Source organism: Microtus pennsylvanicus, chromosome 10 (assembly GCF_037038515.1).
Source record: "Microtus pennsylvanicus isolate mMicPen1 chromosome 10, mMicPen1.hap1, whole genome shotgun sequence".
Lineage (NCBI taxonomy): Eukaryota > Metazoa > Chordata > Mammalia > Rodentia > Cricetidae > Microtus > Microtus pennsylvanicus.
In genome coordinates this window covers 80661059-80680546 of record NC_134588.1, presented here as the reverse complement: position 1 = coordinate 80680546, position 19488 = coordinate 80661059, and the positions used below count along the sequence as shown (strand labels likewise).

Sequence of the window (19488 nt, the reverse complement as noted above, 5' to 3'; positions counted from 1 at the left end):
TAGGAAGGAATTGCTGGTCATTGGATGGCATCAGCAGTCTGGGCTGTGACATCTCCCTGCTCTCCCCTACTCCAGCAGCAGTATGCCCTCTTAGGCCATGAGGTTCCAAGAACAGAAAACAGTTGGCGCTGATGGGACAACATGAAGAACATTCTAGAAGCAGGTACAGTAGGAAAGAAGAGGGCTCTGGTCCTTCATGGATAGAGACTCTGTGGTTCTCCATTGGGCAGAGGTGTAACTACTTAAATACACCTCTGTTTGAGCAACAAGAACCAATAGGGGCCAAAATTGTGTAGCCAGTATTATATATCATCAGAGGTACTGGGAAATTAATAAGTCATTTTCCAAATATATAAGAAATCTCCATACCCATAACCTTCCACAGACATGTCGAATTCCACGAAGGATGGAGTCAGAGCTGCCCTCTGAGGCTGCAGATTGCGAGGGGAGGTCATGGAAATGAGGCTCAATGTTGTCTGGAGGGCTGTGGCTGAATCTTGGGAGGTCCACAGGTCCTGAGACCCTCCAGGGCATGGGCTGGCATCTGTAGGTTTGTCAGCTGAATCGGCACATGACCCTGAGACAGGGAACAAGAAAAAGATGTGTCCTTGCCTGATGTACCACTCCTGTTCTGGCAGTATCTCTGATGTTTCTGCCACAGCCTAATGGAGCATCCTGCAAGAGACCCTAGGTACTTCACAAATACAGTGGACCCCCAGCCTGGACTCTGCCCATTTAGACACCATGCAATGGTGGCAATAACCACCTCTAAGTGACTTCTTTTAAGTCTAGCATGTTCTTCTCTCTGTATAGCATTTGCAGCTGCTGCCAGAGTCTTGCTTGCCTGGCTGCTATTCCTTGCTGGCCTCACAGTGACTTGACCAGCTCTGTCTTCCATATTCGCCTGCCTCTGACTGCCAGCTCTAGATTCTGAGCTGGCTTTTGCTTGTCTCGGTGCTGTGTGTGATCTTACATTCAAGGTGTCTGTAACATCCTTCTTTCCAAACTGGATCCCTAGCATGGCAAGCTCTCAGATAGCTCGCTTGACTCTGGGCATCATCCAACGCTTTGCTCCTGAGCTGCGAACTTTACAAAAAGCATTGCTGCTCACCTCTGCCCAGTGCAGCACATGAGACCCCTGGGTTGTAAAGAAAAGAGGATCATTGTTTTGTGACCTCAGGTAAAAGGGTCAGGCAGCTGCCTAATGCCACATGTCTCATGTGGAGGCTGGAAGAAGTTCTGGGACCCTAAGCCCTATGCAAACTTCATCTACCCCACTGAGCAACAGGGGAAAAAAAACTTTTAAAATCCGCCCACTTTTCTATCTTATAACAATCATTCATCAGTAATAAAAATGGGTTCTCTCTGACTCCTCCCTTCTTTCTCCCAGCATTCCCAGTTTAGTTTTCCTCACCTAGCTCTGTTCTCCTATAGCTCTGCTATAGGCCCAAAGCAGTTCCTTTATTAACCAATGGTAATCACAGCATACATAGGGGAACCCCACATCAGTTAACTGTTCACTCCTCAACAAGTCCTGTTCTGTCTCCTCACCTGAGTTCCCAGGGTTGTCTTCATGCCCAGGAGACGAATGGAGGCTTTTCCAGGCAGCTGGCTGGGGTGAATGAATGCCAAGGCCTAAGAACTGCCTGAACATCATAACATCAAGAGAGGCAGCTAAAGTCACATTGCAGGCAAACTTTTCCAGGCTTCTTCCCTAGATACCACCACCCCTGACATACAATTTCCAAAAGACACACAGAAACTGTGTGCCCTCTCTTGTTTTCTATCCAGCAGAGTTGGTAAAGCTGGGGACTTCAAGCTGGACTTCATTCTATGCACTATTTACAGGTTTATAAATGTATTTCCTGTGTACTTAGCTTTGTGGCCTGGTCTGACAGGCCTGAGAGTGCCTGAGAGGCTTCTCCAGAACCTGGGTCCCAGAGCCACTGTCTGGGGGGTTATTCTCTGTCCCCTCTGCTCCTTTGGAAGTAGCAGTCTGCTGAGTGTGAACCTGGACCATCTTCTCCATTATGCTCCGGGGCAGTAAGGGCCTTAACTTTTCTTGCATGATGCATGTCCCTCCTCTGCTTTCTTGTCCCTTCTCCTGAGTCCTTTCTATCCCTCCTGTGTGCAGGAAGACCTCTGCAGGGTACAGTGGTGTCCTGCATCTGATCCTCTTCATGCTGCCCTGGCCACTGCCCCTGAAAGTCTGGCTCTTTGCAATCTGACCCTAGATCCAGTCCAGGCCTCCGGGATTAACTCTAGATTTACCTCCTTGACATTTCCATTCCCCAGAGAATGCCAGATGAGGCTATGCCTGCTCTGTGTGCATACACATCCGATGCTGGAGCAAAGGAGAGGAGGATGCACATGCCTGTCCCCGGTGACTTGATTGTGCACAGGGTTCTCATTATCCATCCTGCCTTGGGGTCTGTAGTGTTGGATGCTTAATGCATGCAGTACCTTAGCACGTCTGGCTCGATGGCTTGGGAGCCAAGCTTTTCAAAGATCCTGATGAGAAGCGAGTGCAGGGCACTGCCACCCGTGCTGAGGGTTCTGCGGCAAAAGGTCATAAGTGTCCGGAGCATCCCTGCCTCACACATGACCTGTCGATTCTTCTCCGATTTCACCAGGGATAGGAGGTGACTGGCCATAGAGCACTGGACCTCCTCAGAAAGCTAGGAGGCAATCAAAGCAAGCAGTGAGTCTGGGAGAGTGGACTGTCCTCTGGGTGGCTCTGTCAGACCACTTGCGCCCCCCACAACTGCCTATACCCACTGTCTCAGCCGTTCTTCTGAATGCTAGCCTCACCTGCAATAACAGGCCAGGGAAAGTCAGCTACTTGAGTTAGCTGCACACAGGAATGCAGGAATCTGGGTCCCTCTCAGAAAGGTGATGTCGGAACCATTTAACACTGGGAAGCTTTCTGAGTTGATTGCTAACACTAAAATGTCTATGGATTTCAAAAATCAAGACTTACATCTCCTATGAAAGGCAGTAAAATCTGGTCATACAGCTTTATGACCTTCTCTGAGAAAGTCACTGGTCCTGAAGAGTGGCTATGCCACTAAGTGGACCCACATTCCCCAAGCTGAATTTATTCAATAAATTTCTACATTTTAGTTTGTACTTGAGTACCAAAGCTAAGGTCCACCTAGTTGCATGAACAAAACAGTCAACACACACACACATGCATGCATGTATACATATGTGCGCACACACACGCATGCACACTATCCCTTAAATGTTTTAAGTCTTTGTTCTACTTTGTGGTTTCAAGAAGAGAAATCTATGCCAGTGTCAATGATGTTAGGATACCAGAGCCAGGAGAAGCCACAATGGCACTTACCTAATACAGTCATCCCCACCCATCCCACGAGAGAGGGACTCCAGGACTCACTACGGGTGCCAAAACCCACAGATGTTTGAGCCATTTAGATAAAGTACCATGGTATTTCTGCTTAGCCCATGGACATCATCCTACACCTTTTAAATCACTTTTAGATTACTTAGGACATGCAACACAATGCAAATGCTGTACCATCAACACTCTGCTCTACCGGGAATAATGACGAGAAGCAAAGTCCACACGTTCGGTACGCACGCAGCATATTCTACTGTCTCCAGTCCATGGAATAGGCTGATATGAAGGCCGGCTGTGATACCTCTCTCATGAGCACTGGCATCCGATACCAAGCCACAGACGTGTGCTACCCCCATCCTCTATGGAGGTTTCCCTGGAACCTTCCCAAGCCTCTCTTAGTCTCGTTCCTCCAACAGATACTAAAGGGCCCTGCACTGGTAATGCAGACACTGTCTACTCTCAAGAGAGTCACAAACTAAAAGTGATATGGATGAGAAGCCAGGGAGACCATTTGTACACAGCAAGGAAAATGCTCTAACACAACTCAGTATCTGGGAGGGAAGGCGTTTCCTGTGGCCCTGTGTACATTTCGTGGACTCTTAAAGGTAAAATAGAGGCAGGGCTGATGTTTGCTTTAAGGGTAGTGTTTTTCCTGGGACAACAGTAACTTCTGGGTACTTAGGATGTGCTCTCAGCATTCCAACAAGGACACAGTGTATAATCACAGCATCATGGCCGTCTCCGCTCTGCACACAAGGAAGCCGGGCTCAGAGAAGGTAATTGCCCAGAGTCACATGGCAAGGGACTGGATTGATGATGACCCTGGAACTCATGCTCGGAAGCATATCACTTGATCAACTCCTTGCCAGGTTTATCCATTTGTGTAGCTTAGTGCCAAAAGATAGCACCTTCCTGTTGTTATGTCATCCTCAAGACTTATCTGCCTAGTGCCTGCAACTCCTGTCTCAAAGTTAGACATTCAGTAATCCCCCTCTTTCTCTCCACCTCCATGTGTGTGTGTGTGTGTGTGTGTGTGTGTGAGAGAGAGAGAGAGAGAGAGAGAGAGAGAGAGAGAGAGAGAGAGAGAGGGCGCACTTATGTGTATAAATTTGGGCATGAGTGCATCACAGCCTGTACTTGGAGGTCAGAGAGCAACTTCAATCTCTGTCTTCACCTTCTACCTTAAGACAGGATCTTTTGCTGTTTTTTTTTTTTCCCACAAGGATGACACACCAGCTTCCAGGGATTGTTGCTTTCTGCCTCCCATTTCCTAGTAGGAGGAATGCTAGGATTATGGACTGGACGCTCGTGTTCTGGGGATTGGAACTCAGGTTCTTAGTCTTCTGTGTCCAGCTCTTTTACCCTGAAGAGCCCTCTAGCCCTTTAAAGTCCCATGTCTAAGTTACCTTGAGTAATACTTCTGGCTTAAAATTTGGGGGCATGCCACTATGTGAGTGACTTTAGTGATGACTTTCTTGCTGGGCAGGATTTTGTCATTCAAAACTGTCAATTTTGTCAACACCACCATTGACTGACGTTGAATACATGTCTCATCACGTGGAGGAGATGCTGCTAACACTAGCCTGGTTTCTGTTACTCTAAGGAAATGACTAGTACTGTATATTATAAAGCAGGTCCATTTAGCTTATATTTCTGGAGGCTCAAGGGCATTTGCTTAGCTCTGGCTATGTTATACCTACTTGGCTGTGTCACGTTCAGATGGCAAGGACAGAAGAAAAGGGGGGTGGATCACAAAGTGAGACGAGAAGCCAGAGATGACAGAAGGACCACACTTTCTCTTTTAAGACAACCTGCTGGGGTCCTTTGAGAACTATGTCAATTCCTGTCAAAGGCAGCGTGCCCACGGCCTCCTACTAGGCTCTGTCCCTTAAAGCCCCCTGGGCACTGCACCAATGGGAATGGAGTTTCTACCACAGGAACCCTTGAGGGACACATTCAAAACCACTTCTAAAGTATCATAGACTTGTATTTAAAAGTGATCTCTGCATAGCTGGTCTGAGCTTGCTGATACCCAAGCTTAGACAAACAAAAATCAGAGTCTAAAAGCAGACATGATTAAATTGGTGTGCATCAAACAAGTCCTGTGCCATAGCTGGTACGTCAAGGGCCTCATCTGTGTGGAAATGCATCAACTCCCCTGCCTTTGCTTCCCAATCTTTCCTCTGATACTGTCTCTTCCTGCATCCATGTGAACCTTGTCTGCCTTTCTCTGCACTCCTGATAGCAGAGAGAGCATGACCATCCTCTCTACCAGAGTCGGGCTATCATTTGGTAACTGTATTCTTTTAATTTGGGGTAAGAGTTGGGGAGACAGTCTGCATGAAGCTAGATGCAAAAAATAATATCAGAATGTATTATTAATAAGAATTAAAGAGAAATGTCTCCAATCTCCAATTTTTCATTACCAGTAAGTATTTCCTTATTGCTTTAGGGACTTTGACTCTGTTTTTTGTCTTTTGACTCCCTTCCCCCACCAGAGAGCTATAATTACAATCTAAATATGCAAAAAGGAAAAAAAGAGAAAGTTTTCAGAGGGGAAATGCTGATCCTGTCTAATGCTGCCACAAGTTCACTCCAAAACTGCTCGATACCCCATAATGGAGGAGGCGAAATTGATTGTTCTCATGATCACGGCAGCCCCATCAATACCAATATTGTCTTGTTTTGAATAAAATGTGCTGGTTTTTTTTTCAATGCTGGTTCCAGTAAAATAGGGTTTTAGTGAAAATATGAGCAGTGGCAGGAAACCAGTCTGGTTTCTCCCCCTGCAAATGGATTGATTTCCCTAACGCATTGTACTTCCAATGCAGGAAAGGGGAAGGTGGTTCAATTAGGACTCTGTGGTAAGGTCAAGGGTCACCAAGCTGGTGGGTTGGATTCTCAAAGCTAACTCACAAAGCGAAAGTGGGGTGGCCCTAAGTCAGGTTCTGCTTTGTCTGCCTAACAGTCAAAACTTGGGTCCATCCTGGCTTATTTTTTTTTCATTTCCCTCCTTTTCCCAACTTTCTTCCTCGTCCACATTCATAAGTCACAGTGTCCAGAAAGAACTTGGTCTCAGTGGGATGGTGACATCCTTTAGATGTGGCTTGTCCCCCAAGGGGCCACGTTCTGGAAGCTTGGCTTGTAGGATGGTGGCCTGGGATGTGGTACGACCTTGAAGAGAAGGGCCTGGTGGGAGGTGGATGAGCTGCTGGAGGTCATGCCCTCAGAGTTAGCCTAGTTTGTGGGACCCCAATTTCGTACCATCGGGGTGCTTTCTCTCTCTCACATTTCCCTCCACTATAATCTCATCTGCCAAGAGAACCTACCAGAGCTGAAGCAATTCTAGTTCTGCAGCCAGAGGCTTTTGAGTCTCCTCTTCTTACAAAGCAAGCAGCACCGCTTGCTTTCTTACAGCTGTAGAAAACGGGCTAACACAGCTAAGCGTGTTCAAGGAGGGTTGAACACTCCTGTGCGCAGGGTGCCTTCCCGACACTAACCCTGATGACCTGAGAGACAAAATCTCTACACCCAGAGTCGGCTTCTTCTAGAACTCTGACAGTACCAAGGGCTTTCTTAGTCACTCATATTGGATTCGTTGTTTACTCCAATTTGGTTGAAATGTTCTCCTACTTGGGGAGCAAGGTGACGGGTTTTCCATGACATTCGCTCTTCTGGTTACTAAAAATTATAAGAAGGTTGCTAGGGATGGGGGCCCTCTGGAAAGCAGTTCTTGATAAGTTGTGGGGGTTTTGTTTGTTTTCAAATTGCTTACTTAGACTCACTTTTTTCTCCTTCCACGGCGTGGAGCTGCCGCCTGGCCATGGTTCCATGTTCTTCTGTGCTATTCCTTCCTACAGCATCCTAGACGTGGGAGTTTGTGATCTCAGCTCAGTTTGCATCTTAGCTAAACTAAAATGTATTTTCTTCCAGTTAACATTTGCAGAGCTGGAAATGCCATGACCTCAGCTCCCAAGAGCCGAAGTTCTGGATGAGGAGCATGTTTGGCATACGCATGCTAAGGGCACAGGGCTCAGGCCTCCTGGGCTCCCTCTCCACTGGTCTTTTCAATAGGAGCCATTACCCACTTTGCAGGTGAGGCCCTGAGGCCTGAAATGCTTCCATCCATCTCCTTGGGTCATGATAATGGCGTCAGAACAGGTGCTGTCTCTAGCTGCCTTTTGAAGGTGGGGAGTTTGCCACGCATGCTGCCTTCATTGTAAAGAGCATTTGGCACCTCACAAGGGACGTAAACGGTGGCCACAGATGGGTTTGCTAGGTACAGTTTGTTTTTATTTCTACTTTTCCCCTTAGTTAAATGTGAACCCCTTTATGTGGATAAATTTACCTCCTGTGACCAGAGGCCTCACTACTCCTTACCGCTTGCCTTTATTTATACACTCCCATGATCCCTGGCCCCAAGAAATTCAGTCTGCAATTTCTGTGACCTGTACATAATTCGAGGCACTAAACTTGAGGTGCAAAAACAGGAAATGGTATGGTAAGATGGCAGAAAAAACTAGAAGAATGATCAGCTGCCATTTGGGCCACGAGAATCCCACTTGACTTTAATGTCTACCCCACCACCCCGGGTCCCAGTGAGCTTTTCGTTCTCTTTGTCTCCATGTAAGATCGGGTCCATTTGCTTTGCTTAATAGATCACCCCAAGAAGTCTCCTGGATTTTAAATGCAGCCTGAAATTTTTCATGGGAGAATAATGGAAATATTTGAGGTTGGGCTTTGTGGGAAAGGCAGAAAACACAGACTATTGACTGCGGTACAGTGTAACAAGCACAGATCTTTACCAAGTTCCTTGTTGGGCAAAATAGCCCTTTTCAATCACTCTTCCTCACATAATGCTATCCACAGCTATTAGCACTGTCGATATTTTAGGTATTTGAAATTTGATGTTTAGGTATTAGTTCAAGTGTTTGAAATTCAAAGGCAAATTCCAGAAAACGACACCCATTTCCCAACTTAGACACAAATGAGATCACAGATACATGAATCTCATGTCCCTCCTCTCTGCCCCATTGGGCCGTGTAGGAAGTCTCCTTCAGGTCTCTGGAGCACACGTGGCACTAACTCACTGGAGACAGACAAGGTCTCTCAGATGCCTGGATCCGGACAGATCACTGTTTTCCATACTTTCTCACGGCCATGCCTCTTGCAAAAAGGGCAACCTGTCCAGGAGCAAGTGGTTCAAGCCTTGCTTTGGGATCATACACCAAATACTCAGCAATGATCTTAATTTTACCCATTGCTTTCTGAAGCTCCCAAGAAGAAAGGTCATATCTGTATTGAACATCCTACAAGGTTCATTGACCAGTTAAAATATTCATGATTGCGGAGTTAGTTGGGATGTTACAGACCCAGAGCCAAAACTGACTTGGGCTACCTTGAGTCCCCTTAATAGACAATTTATTGCCCACCTCTGTACCTGACCTAACAGTTAGCAGACCAGTAGCTTGCACCAACTCAAAAGTTACGAATATCCATCGAATAGCATCTAAAACTCATAGCGGGCTTTCCCTCCTTTGCTGTGACCCACCTGCCTGCCATGCTCACTCATTGTCTTTGCCAGATGCAATGCTTTGTCTCATTATGCATGCTCTGCCTATAACAGTTCACGTGACCACATTCATAGTGGAGCGTGTCATTCCAGGAAGCCGGGAACTGTGATCCCAAGCCACATTCAGTTCAGAATAAACTACTTCTTATCCTCTTGAGGGAAATTTTGGGTTGGGGCCCAAGGACAAGTCATTTTCTTGAATGGAGCCATCTGGAACAGTGCCAGGCACAAACACAGGCACTTGCTCGATTGTCCGTGTTGCCTGACTGGGTGGATGTCACTGAGCCCTTCCTGCCTAGTGGTTTATTCTGAGCTGGTAAGGAAATATCCTTTTATTTGTGGAAGCATTTCTCAGAAGCATTGTTTGCTAGCAGTCTGTCCTTTTCCCTCTGTGCCTCCTGCATTCAACTCTGCAGCTCTTGCTGTCTCCTCTCCTGCCTAAGGGAACCTTGGCTCTTTTAGTTGAGAAATGCAAGGGATTGGAGAGACAGCTCAGAGGTTAGGCACACTGGCTCTTCTTCCAAAGGACTCAGGTTCAATTCCTATCACCCATATGACAGCTAGCAATTGTAACTTCCATTCAAGGAAATCCAGCAGCCTCCATGGGCATCAGGAACACAAGGCAGAATGTGTATACACATAAAGATTATTTTTAAAGAAAATGAATAAGAGATATACCAAGTGTCTGATCATGAAGTTACTGAAAAGAAGAAGTACTTGCTCCTGCCAGCCCAGTGAAATGGGCATGTTTTGGGACTCCTCAGGAAACACCATAGCCTCAGCCAGGATAACAAATACCACAGTCTCAGGGCCCTTCTTGTCTGCATAAATATGTAAAATAATTTGAATGGGAGGAACCGACCTTGAGGCAAGCCCAAAAGAGCTCCCTACCCACCTCAGAACACCTGGTAAATCCACACATCTACCAGTTAGCAGAAAGGCTGCGATTTCCCAAAAAAGGAAAGTTAGAAGTCACTAAAACAGGAACTAGGAATTCAAGGAAGATGGAAATGTTTGGAGACAAAATATGGAACATCTGACATTTTAAATAGCTTTTATTTTGCTTTGTCCACGCTGCCAGAAGTCCTAGATAAAGAAAGTAAATGGGTGGCCAGATTTAATTGTCATTTTAAAGCATCTGGAAGCAAAAAATATGAAATTGATAATTCTCAAGAAATTAGAAGATATTTTTAAAAGATAAGTGGTTTTTTTTGAAAATTAGGAAACTCCTAAGAAAATTTTAGAGGCTTTGTGAAAACCAATGATAAATTGTAAAAAAAAAAAAAACCTCATTTTTCTCAGTCCTCCTCTCTCCTCTCTGACCTAGCCTCTCCCCTTCATCTTTATCACCATCTCCGGTCTTGTCTCTTTAGAAATCCCTGAACAGAACAAAACTCAGTATTGAAGGAAAAGATTCTTATGATGTCCCCTAAGACAGAGCAGGAGGCATAGGAAGCCTGAGACTGTTCAGCCCTTGGGCTGCAATGCAGCGGACTGTGGTGCCCCTCAGAGCTCTTTGGGTTTTGCTAAAGACTTTCATCCAGGCCACCCTGTGGACCCCACACCAGGCTTTCCAACCCTTAGTACTGAATTGGATGCTCCCCTTGGTATCGGTGCCTCTCTCTGCAGAATAGCCGCTGAAACAGGGATGTTAACCTGAGCCTGAGGCATGGGAAGCCTCCTCTGCTGACCTCTTAGTATTCACTTAAGGGATACAATTTTTCCCTCTGCTCTGTTAAGAGTTATGTCTTTGGAAGTGAAGGCTTAGAATTAAGGGTTGCTTAATGCTATGGGGAAAATAATTAGACCCGTGGTCTCTTAAAAATGACAAGCGATGCACCTAAATGAAAGCTACAATGTCTTTAGGGACAGTGGACAGCCTGCTTTTTTATGTATGGCTGTATGTATAACTAGTCCTCAAGGGTGTTTATGTCTGTACCATATTTACACAAAACCCAAGCTTATGTGTTTCCATAAACTGCAGTTGTTAAATTAGCCCAATTTTTTGTAGTTCCCAGTTTAACAGAGCATTTAGGGCAAAGGGGTCAACTTCAATGCCAGGTGAGGTTCAGCCTCCATCAAAATATGCCAACTGGTGGGGCTTACATAAAGAGAGGAGATCTGGGCAATATGGCGACTTTGAGGGAAACAGACACAGAGCTCCAATGATGCTGTGCCCATCTTCAGGGTACTGACCTGGTCTTTATATTTAAACGGGAAAATGGAGCAAAGAGGAAAGAGATGCTCATGATTATGAGTCTGCTCAATCACTGTGACATCTATATGGTGCTAAGGGGAGTCTAACGGAGTCCTCATTTCTTGGGCACTGCTCTGCTCTGGGGTAAAGTCTCATTCTGTGGAGAACTGCTTCTCATGGAAAATGACCTGTTCTGGGGACCTTTGCAGCTCCTGGAGCCCAAGGTGACTCCAGCTTTGCAACAATCATTTACTTCTGTGGCTTTGACTTTGAAGGAGGAGGAAATAACTCAGTAGTCGCACCTTACGTGATTGGCCTATCTATGCAGAGCTGGGCATGTGTCTGCCTCCAAGTAAAAGAGATAGACACAAAGTAAGGGCAGGGGTGCCAAACATTCATCCTGTTTGGAGTTACCTTGTGTGTCTAAGTTAAAGAATCAACACTTTTTATTTTTAGCAAAAGCAATAGCTGAAAGCTTGTTATGAGATTTTTACATATTAACCAGTTAGTTAACTCAATTATTTCTGCAGGAAAAAACAGAACTGTCCCTGGACTGTTAATGTTCGTTACCCGTGCTTCCTTCTGCAGCAGCTTCCTTGGTCTTCATTGGAATAGGATGTTAGTTTACTTTTTAAAAAAGCTTCCTAAATTTTAAGGAAAACTAAGACACAGAAGCGTCATCAAGCAGCAGTGGTACTGACAGTTATGAGGATCGGTTGAGAAGCTTGAACAATATTAAAGAAAAACTCTTCAACGTAAGGAAGGACCTTGTATGGTTAAATAAAATGTTGTCCTAATGCGAAGAATTTTCTAAAAAGGAAAGGTGAAAACAAAACTGAAAGGTTAAAGTATGTTGCATGAAGGTTCATGGAAAATAAAGCTTAAAGACAATATGTATACAGCAAGGCTTGTTACAAGGCAGAATTATCAAAAAACCCAAAGGTCAGTATTGAATTCATGATATAAAAGCAAAGCCTAACTTTCTATGTCTAACAATAAGGGTCCACATTTAGAAACAATACTTCAGAGAGCAAGGGTTTCATGTTTTACCCTTCCCTGCAAGGACCATTTAAAGCTTGACGATTATATTTCACTTAAATTCTTCCAACATAAAAACATAAATATGTCTTGATGCTAAGTTGGTATGCTTCCCCATTGGATTAAAGTCTTCCCTCGTCAGATAGCCTTGGCCTTGGCTATCACTGGCCTTCATGATTGTCCTAAGAATAATGATATTATTGAGTGAGAACCCTAACAATCCCCATGGTACTGGGATTATTGGATGGCACACAAGGGACCTGACCATGGTCTACTGTCTACATGGCCTTTGAAGAGTAGTCATTAAATCTAGAAGTGTTAGTCACAATATTTGGTAACCCAAGATGGTTCAGATCTCTTAGCTTGGCCCACGAGGCTCTTGACATCATGGCTGACCTTCCCAACCCCACTTACTTGTTAAAATATGTAAAAACCCAGCTGAACAAAACCAAATAGGCCTTTTCTTTTGTACCTTTCTGTGTCTGAGCCCTCCCCCCCACACTCTCTCTTGGTGAGGGCGGTCATGTCTTTTCTTTCAAGCCTCGCACCAGTGTCCCTCCTTCTCTCTCTGCCCCCAGGCCTGTAGAGGAACTATCCTACCACCAGGTCAGTGTTATCCACCTATCTTCTGTGACCTCTGCCCCTCCATCCTCAAACCCAGAGCCCGAGTTTTCATACCACTCATCTGTGAAGAACCAGAGGTGCACGCTAGGGGATTCCATTTAGTCACAAAAGCAAGCCATCCCATTGGTTGCTCCAACACAGACTGGGCTATAGCCAGCTCTGTTAAGTTGGATCCTACTCTGTACTACAGCTCTCTGATGCACAGGCAATATCTCCATGCTGACAGCTGACTGACGGCCACAGCCCTGGGGGATTAGAGAGGCATTTAGAACTGGTTAGAGCTCCCGCCCACAGCCATGTCTTTACAGAGTCAGATCCTTGCCTCTGCTGAGAGTGATGGGAAAGGAAGGCATCTTCCCAATGAATCTGGGTTTTCCGAGCCCAAGAAACTGAGCTGAATTCCATTTTTTTTTGCATTGTGCACCACTGATTTTCTACCGTTTTTAATATGGGTGAAAATGCTAGCAGCAGAGAGAGAGTGGGGTTATCTGTTTCCAAGAGCAGCCTGCGCTACTGGCATTTCTAAGGGCTGCACACAGAACAAATTTAATGTAGCCGTGATTGGAAATAAACCAGAATGGGATACCCATAAGGTTACTTAAACAGTGGCCTCTGGCACCAACCATTTCTCAGTCAAGGGGAGGAAGGGTCAGAGTAAGATGAAGAGCACAGTGAGCATTAGGAGCGGCCTGCAGACCCTCGGGAGCTGAACAGCAGCCGTTCTCCATCCCTTCCTAACACTGCCATCTACTGAGACACCCAGTCCTCTCCTTTCCAGGCAACAAGGGCGGCAGAAGCTTAAAAGCAGCTCGGTTTCAGCAATTTCTCGTGTGGCTTCATTTCTCCCTTGATTTACTGTTCTATCTGATAGTACGAGGTTTCCCCTACCACCACCCCCCTTTTCAGAAATTAATTACTGTAATTATCCAACTTTTAATAGCTGCTGATTTGGCATCTGCAGAAAATATCCGAGAAAATGCATCACTGTGTTCATTTGCATATCTGAGAAACGGTGAAGACGAATCGGGACTTTCCCTCAATTACATATTGACCTGAATAGAAGAGGATCATGCAAATGGATTTCTTGTTTGCATATTTAATTTGCGTGGTTGATACCACAGAGTGAGCAAACATCTGAATGCCAGGTTCAGCTACATCCATGAGGATAAGCAGCAGCGGGACAGCCCTCCCTACGTCGGCTCTGTCTCCTCACTGTCACTGGAGTGGGTTTCTGCAGAACATAGCCATCAGGTTGGTTGCCGAGACACCCACACCACTGGCATAGCCACTCCCGTAGTACTGTATGAAACAGCCAAAGGAGCCAGCCTCGTGGGGAGGTGAATGCCCAGGAAAGATGCACCATGCCAACGCATATCCCTGCACTCCACAGGAGCTGCAAAGATCAGAGACCTACTCACTGAGCCTGCCCTGGGGCCAAGTCTTGCAGATCTTCTCCTCACCAACTATAAGATCTTAGAAAGTCACGTAACTCTCCTGAACCTCAAGCACTTGCACAACGGGGCAGGGAAGGGCTGCTTATGGGCTTTTAAGAACTGCTGGAGAATATGGCTGACATTGCACTCTTGGCAGAGAGGGGCTGTCTGATGTATGTGTTTCCGGTATGCTTAAGACAGGCATATAGAGCCATTAAGGTAAAGAAGGAAAGCTCTCAGAGTTTAGGTAACTCATTGACTACAAGGCATTTGATTTAAGGGCAGAATGCCTCAGGAAGTTGGTCTTTAAATCTGGTCCCCTTTAAAGTCCCTTTTCCTGTGCACACTTGACAGCACCCACATTGATAAAGGGGTGTTTAGTTCCCCATATGCTGAGGCTAAGCTGAGCCTGTGACTTTCTCACTTGGAATGACAAAACACTGTGGAGACAATGTTGACTTGTCCCAGACCTGAATTTCCAGAAAGCCTAGAAGCCTCTGTTTCTGTGCCTTTAGGGACCCTAAGCTGTTGTGCACCTTCCTGGAAATCCACATAGAAACACCGGCAGAGGCCTGATGCAGATGACCCTGTAGAGGAGACCTGGACCAAATTGACAGCTTGAGACAAGGGCACAGATAGATGACCAAGCTGATCTGGCTCTTCAGTGGCTCCTGGTCACAGGTGCTGACCCCCTCAAGTGTTGGGTCCATTCATAAAGGAGCCTTTTGTGGGGTTCCACCTGAGCCAGTACCATGGGGAGTATGTTCCCATCCCTGCTGACACACAGTGTCATGAGAAATACTGTCATGTGCTGCTTAAAAACAGGGGAACACTGTGTCAGGTCACTTCATCACATGAACACAGGAGGAGTCTGACCTTGGTGGAGAATCACCCCATGACCCAGGACTGTGAGGGCATAGTTATCCCTAACCCCGTAGCCCATGTATCCAATCCATTCCACGTTGCTAAATGCACCTCCCCCTTCCCCAGCTTTATGCTCACTGTGTCGCTGCTCTTCAGGAGAACAGCATGCAGAATGAGAAGCGAAGTCACCAGGGAACAAATGAGCATAGAACATAGTAGGGCTATTTTCACTCCTATGCCAGACACCACCATTTCTGAGTTAAGACCAGTCCCATCTCTACCAGCAAGAGTCTTCCGCTCCACTTCACTTTTCTCAAGTTTCAAAGACCTGAAAATTTGTGCCATGTCACAGTTACATTCAGATGGCGTGAACACCAATTGGCTGCTGTTTCTTCCTAAAATGGATGCCCTCTGCAGATGAAGAAAGGCGGACCCAATTACCTTTAACTAGGTTCTTTCACCTGTTGTTTTGAGAAGGCCACCTAATCCAGGAGTGACTGCTTTGATTACCCCTTGAAGGCTGGTCACAGATCTACCCAGGGTCCTAGAAACACTGACGCCACCCTTCAAGAGGTTCTACCTAGCGGTGACTCTGATAATCACTGTACAATAAAATGAAGAAAGTGTCACACCAAATGGCACACTATAGACAAGCCAGGCAGCAAAGACAAAATCCATGTGTTCATCAAGAGATACCTGTGGGTGGTCGTCAAGGTACAGGCGAGGCAGCAGTCTCACCATGATGCATATGATCCCAGGATGCATGATCGTGACGTCACCCTCGTCCATCCTGCATCGAGAAAAAAAACAGGACATGTGACTTCTTTTGGTGTCTTTTTGTACAGTTTTTCCCCTAAAACAGACCACCACCCACATTCTCAGTGCACCACCCAATGGTTGAAGGACCTTGAACCGATGCATGTGAGCCTAACGCAGCCAAGCTGTAGAATGGAGTTAGCGGTATCACATTTCCTTCTAGGGACAGAGACACAAATCTGCCTCAATGCCTTGGTTACAAGCATGTGTCACAGCGCTAGCTCAACTTTTCTTCTCAAGCTTGCAAGGCTTCTCAAAGCTTTAACAACTGAGCAGTTTCCCCAGCTCCTCAAGGAAAAAAATATAAGTATTTCAAACAGAAACGGAAAGGGCATTCATGGAAACACGTGTGGGACACTGTCAAAGCATTGCCTTGAGAAGGTTCGTGGGATGAAATGTTTACATTACACAAGAAACAAGGTCTTCGGTCAAACAGTCTAAGTGTCTACTTTCAGATACTATATTTAAAAAGAAAAATGTAACTCAAAGCAAGTGAGGAAATATAATAATAAAAATAACAAAAATCACCCAGAGAGCAGAGGTGGAGGATTAGAAGCAAGCAACATCTTCCCATTCTCTGACACCCACTTAGAGGGTGGCCATCTTGAGTAGGTCCTGCTCAGTCTTACTACTTGGCAAACACTAGTTTGTATAGTTTCATTTCCCCTGGGAAGCTCACCATGCTTTCCACTCAGCATTTACCTAGGGGTCCAATGTGTCCCCAGAGGAATGACAAGAAGCAAGTCCACTGAAAACGTACGCAGTAGAGGAAAAGAATGTATTTCACAAGATGAATAGATGTGCCAGCCAAGCTAGGAAGGGACTTGTCATGTTCAACACAGTCAACCAGCAAACACAGCTACTAGTCCATGAGAAGGAACCAAACCGCCTAAAAAAACAGAAAAACTAACCATCCCCAAGAACGGGAAACATTGGAGAAATGGACAAATTTCTAAATGCGCAGGAACTATCGAATTAAATCGATAATGTACTAACAACTCAAACAGACCCATAAGCAATAAAATTGAAGAAGTTAGCAAAAGGCCTCCCTACCATGAAAAGCCCAGGACTGGTGAAGTGGTTTGGTTGGTGAAATTGCTGCCACCAAGCCTGAAGCCCTGAGGGTCATCCCTACATGGTAGAAGGAGTGCCAACTCCCACAGTTGTCCTTCAGTCTCCAGGTTGTACATGCACTCTCAGACACACACCAAACAAGTTAATTAATTAACAGAGAAATACATGTAATTTTCTAAATCTTTTAAAATAAACAAATATAGATAAAAACTCAGACTAACATATTTGTGGTTTAATTCTGCCAAACTTGTATGAAAGAACTGACTCTAATACTTCTCAAGTTGTCCCATGGGAACAACAGAGGGAGGGACTCTGACAGACTCATTCTATGAAGTCAGTGTCGCCCTGATATCAAAACTGGGTACGCATACAACACCAACAACAGAACTACAGACCAATGTCCCAGATGCACACAGGCCCAAAATGCTTCCAAGAGCACTTGCAAACCAAATTCAAGAGCGCATCAAGATCATATGTTGTGACCAAATTGGTTGGCCAGTGAGGAAGTCACCTCCCAAAGACAATGGTGAATACAAGCTGGTAGGCTTTCCAGATGTCCTCAGAGCCTCTGTCCCAATAAAGGGGAAAAAAGAAAAGGAAGGAAGGGAGGAAAGGAAATAGGGAGGGAGGGAGGGAGGGAGGGAGGGAGGGAGGGAGGGAGGGAGATAGGAAGGGAGGAAGCTAGGAAGGGAAGAGAAAGGTGAAAAAAGAGAATAACAGAAGAAGAAGGATTAAAAGAAAGGAGGGAAGGGGGAAAGGGGGGAAAGAAGGAGGAAGGAGGGAGGAAGGAGGGAAGGAGGGAGGAAGGGAGGGAGGGAGGGAGGGAGGGAGGGAGGGAGGGAGGGAGGGAAATAAGGAGGGAGGGCAGGCAAACCTTAAAATACCAGATATCAGAAACCAAATTTGTTACTTGAAGGTAGGCATCATAGACGAGGACTCAGCCAAATGTTAGCCCGCATGGCTTATCTGAACCTGAGTCCAGGAGTCCCCTCTTTCCTCAGCAGAGATTGACACGAAAGAGGATCACAGAGAGGGGGAGTGAGCGGCCACATTAACCAGCCTAGGAGGAAATAGCAACCGATGTCATCATAGCTTCTATTTCTTTTTTTTAAAATATTTATTTTTATTTATTTATTATGTATACAATATTCTTTCTGCATGTATGCCTGCAGGCCAGAAGAGGGCACCAGACCTCATTACAGATGGTTGTGAGCCCCCATGTGGTTGCCGGGAATTGAACTCAGGACCTTTGGAAGAGCAGGCAATGCTCTTAACTGCTGAGCCATCTCTGCAGCCCCTTCTATTTCATTATGCTTCCCTTTTATAAATTTTTATTTCTATTTTCTATATTCACTTATCTATGCATTTACTCACTTGTTCCCTGATAGCTTAGAACATCTCATAATAGGCTTTTAAGACTGGTCTTCCCCTCCATGCATCTACCCAGCCATGACCTCTTTAGTCATTCTTCATACCTCTAACCCATAAACTCTATCCTTCATTCATACCTCTAACCCATATACTGTATCTTTTATTCATACCTCTAACCCATATACTGTATCTTTCATTCATACCTCTAACCCATATACTGTATCTTTTATTCATACCTCTAACCCATATACTGTATCTTTCATTCATACCTCTAACCCATAAACTCTATCCTTCATTCATACCTCTAACCCATATACTGTATCTCTGGGGTTTCACTTCCTGTTCTTAAACACCAAGAAAGGTCAAAGCTAACTAAAGGAAAATGTTCTATTCAAAATGTAACTCATTTATTTATTTATTATGTATACAACATTCTGCCTGTGTGTATGCCTACATTCCAGAAGAGGGCGTCAGATCTCACCATAAATGGCTATGAGCTACCATGTGGTTACTGGGAATTGAACTCAGGATCTCTGGAACAGCAGCCAGTGCTCTTAATCTCCGAGTCATCTCTCCAGCACCAAAACATAACTCTTAACACATCTTAAAATTACTCACTAAACCAGGATGACACCAGACATCGGTGTCATTATAATGAAGCAGGGCTGTGTGCCCTGTAGAATGGAGCCTGAACTTTAAACATCAGCTTTTTATGCCACACTGAGAGTTCATTGCCTCTATTGTGCAACGTCAGGAAAAGACAGGAAGAAAACATACTCAAAGCATGCATATGCTTGCACATATGTACACACACACACCCACACACACTCTGGAAGTCAACTGGGTCACACTCTGACCCTCACGTGTGGCCTTGGACTGTTCCTCATTCTCAGGTTTGGCTTCCTCATTGATAAATTTCTAGCCTGTGGAGGAAGTTAAATAAAGATAAACACTGAAGCTCAGTGTTGGGGACAGCCATCAGTGAACTTCTCACTTGCTCCATATTTTCTGATGCTAACAAACATGCCTTGCCCACCAAGAGCTGGTAGAATAAACTGAACAAGTTTCCTGACCAAGATAACAACTTAACCTTGCATGGCATCAGGTCACCTGAGCAGAGTCCCCTCAGAGCACT

General features: G+C 45.4%; 1 protein-coding gene across 5 annotated transcripts in view; it reads right to left on the bottom strand.

Annotated features, from left to right (window-relative positions):
• Positions 1 to 19488, bottom strand: part of Wdfy4 (WDFY family member 4) — a 228178-nt gene that overhangs the window by 150321 nt on the left and 58369 nt on the right. For all 5 annotated transcript variants that reach the window (XM_075988751.1, XM_075988750.1, XM_075988754.1 and 2 more), the window contains 4 exons: positions 15789 to 15882; positions 2464 to 2678; positions 1552 to 1646; positions 370 to 577 (listed from right to left, as the gene is read on the bottom strand). In XM_075988751.1, coding sequence (XP_075844866.1) covers positions 370 to 577; positions 1552 to 1646; positions 2464 to 2678; positions 15789 to 15882 — 612 coding nt within the window. The remainder of the gene's footprint in view (positions 1 to 369; positions 578 to 1551; positions 1647 to 2463; positions 2679 to 15788; positions 15883 to 19488) is intronic.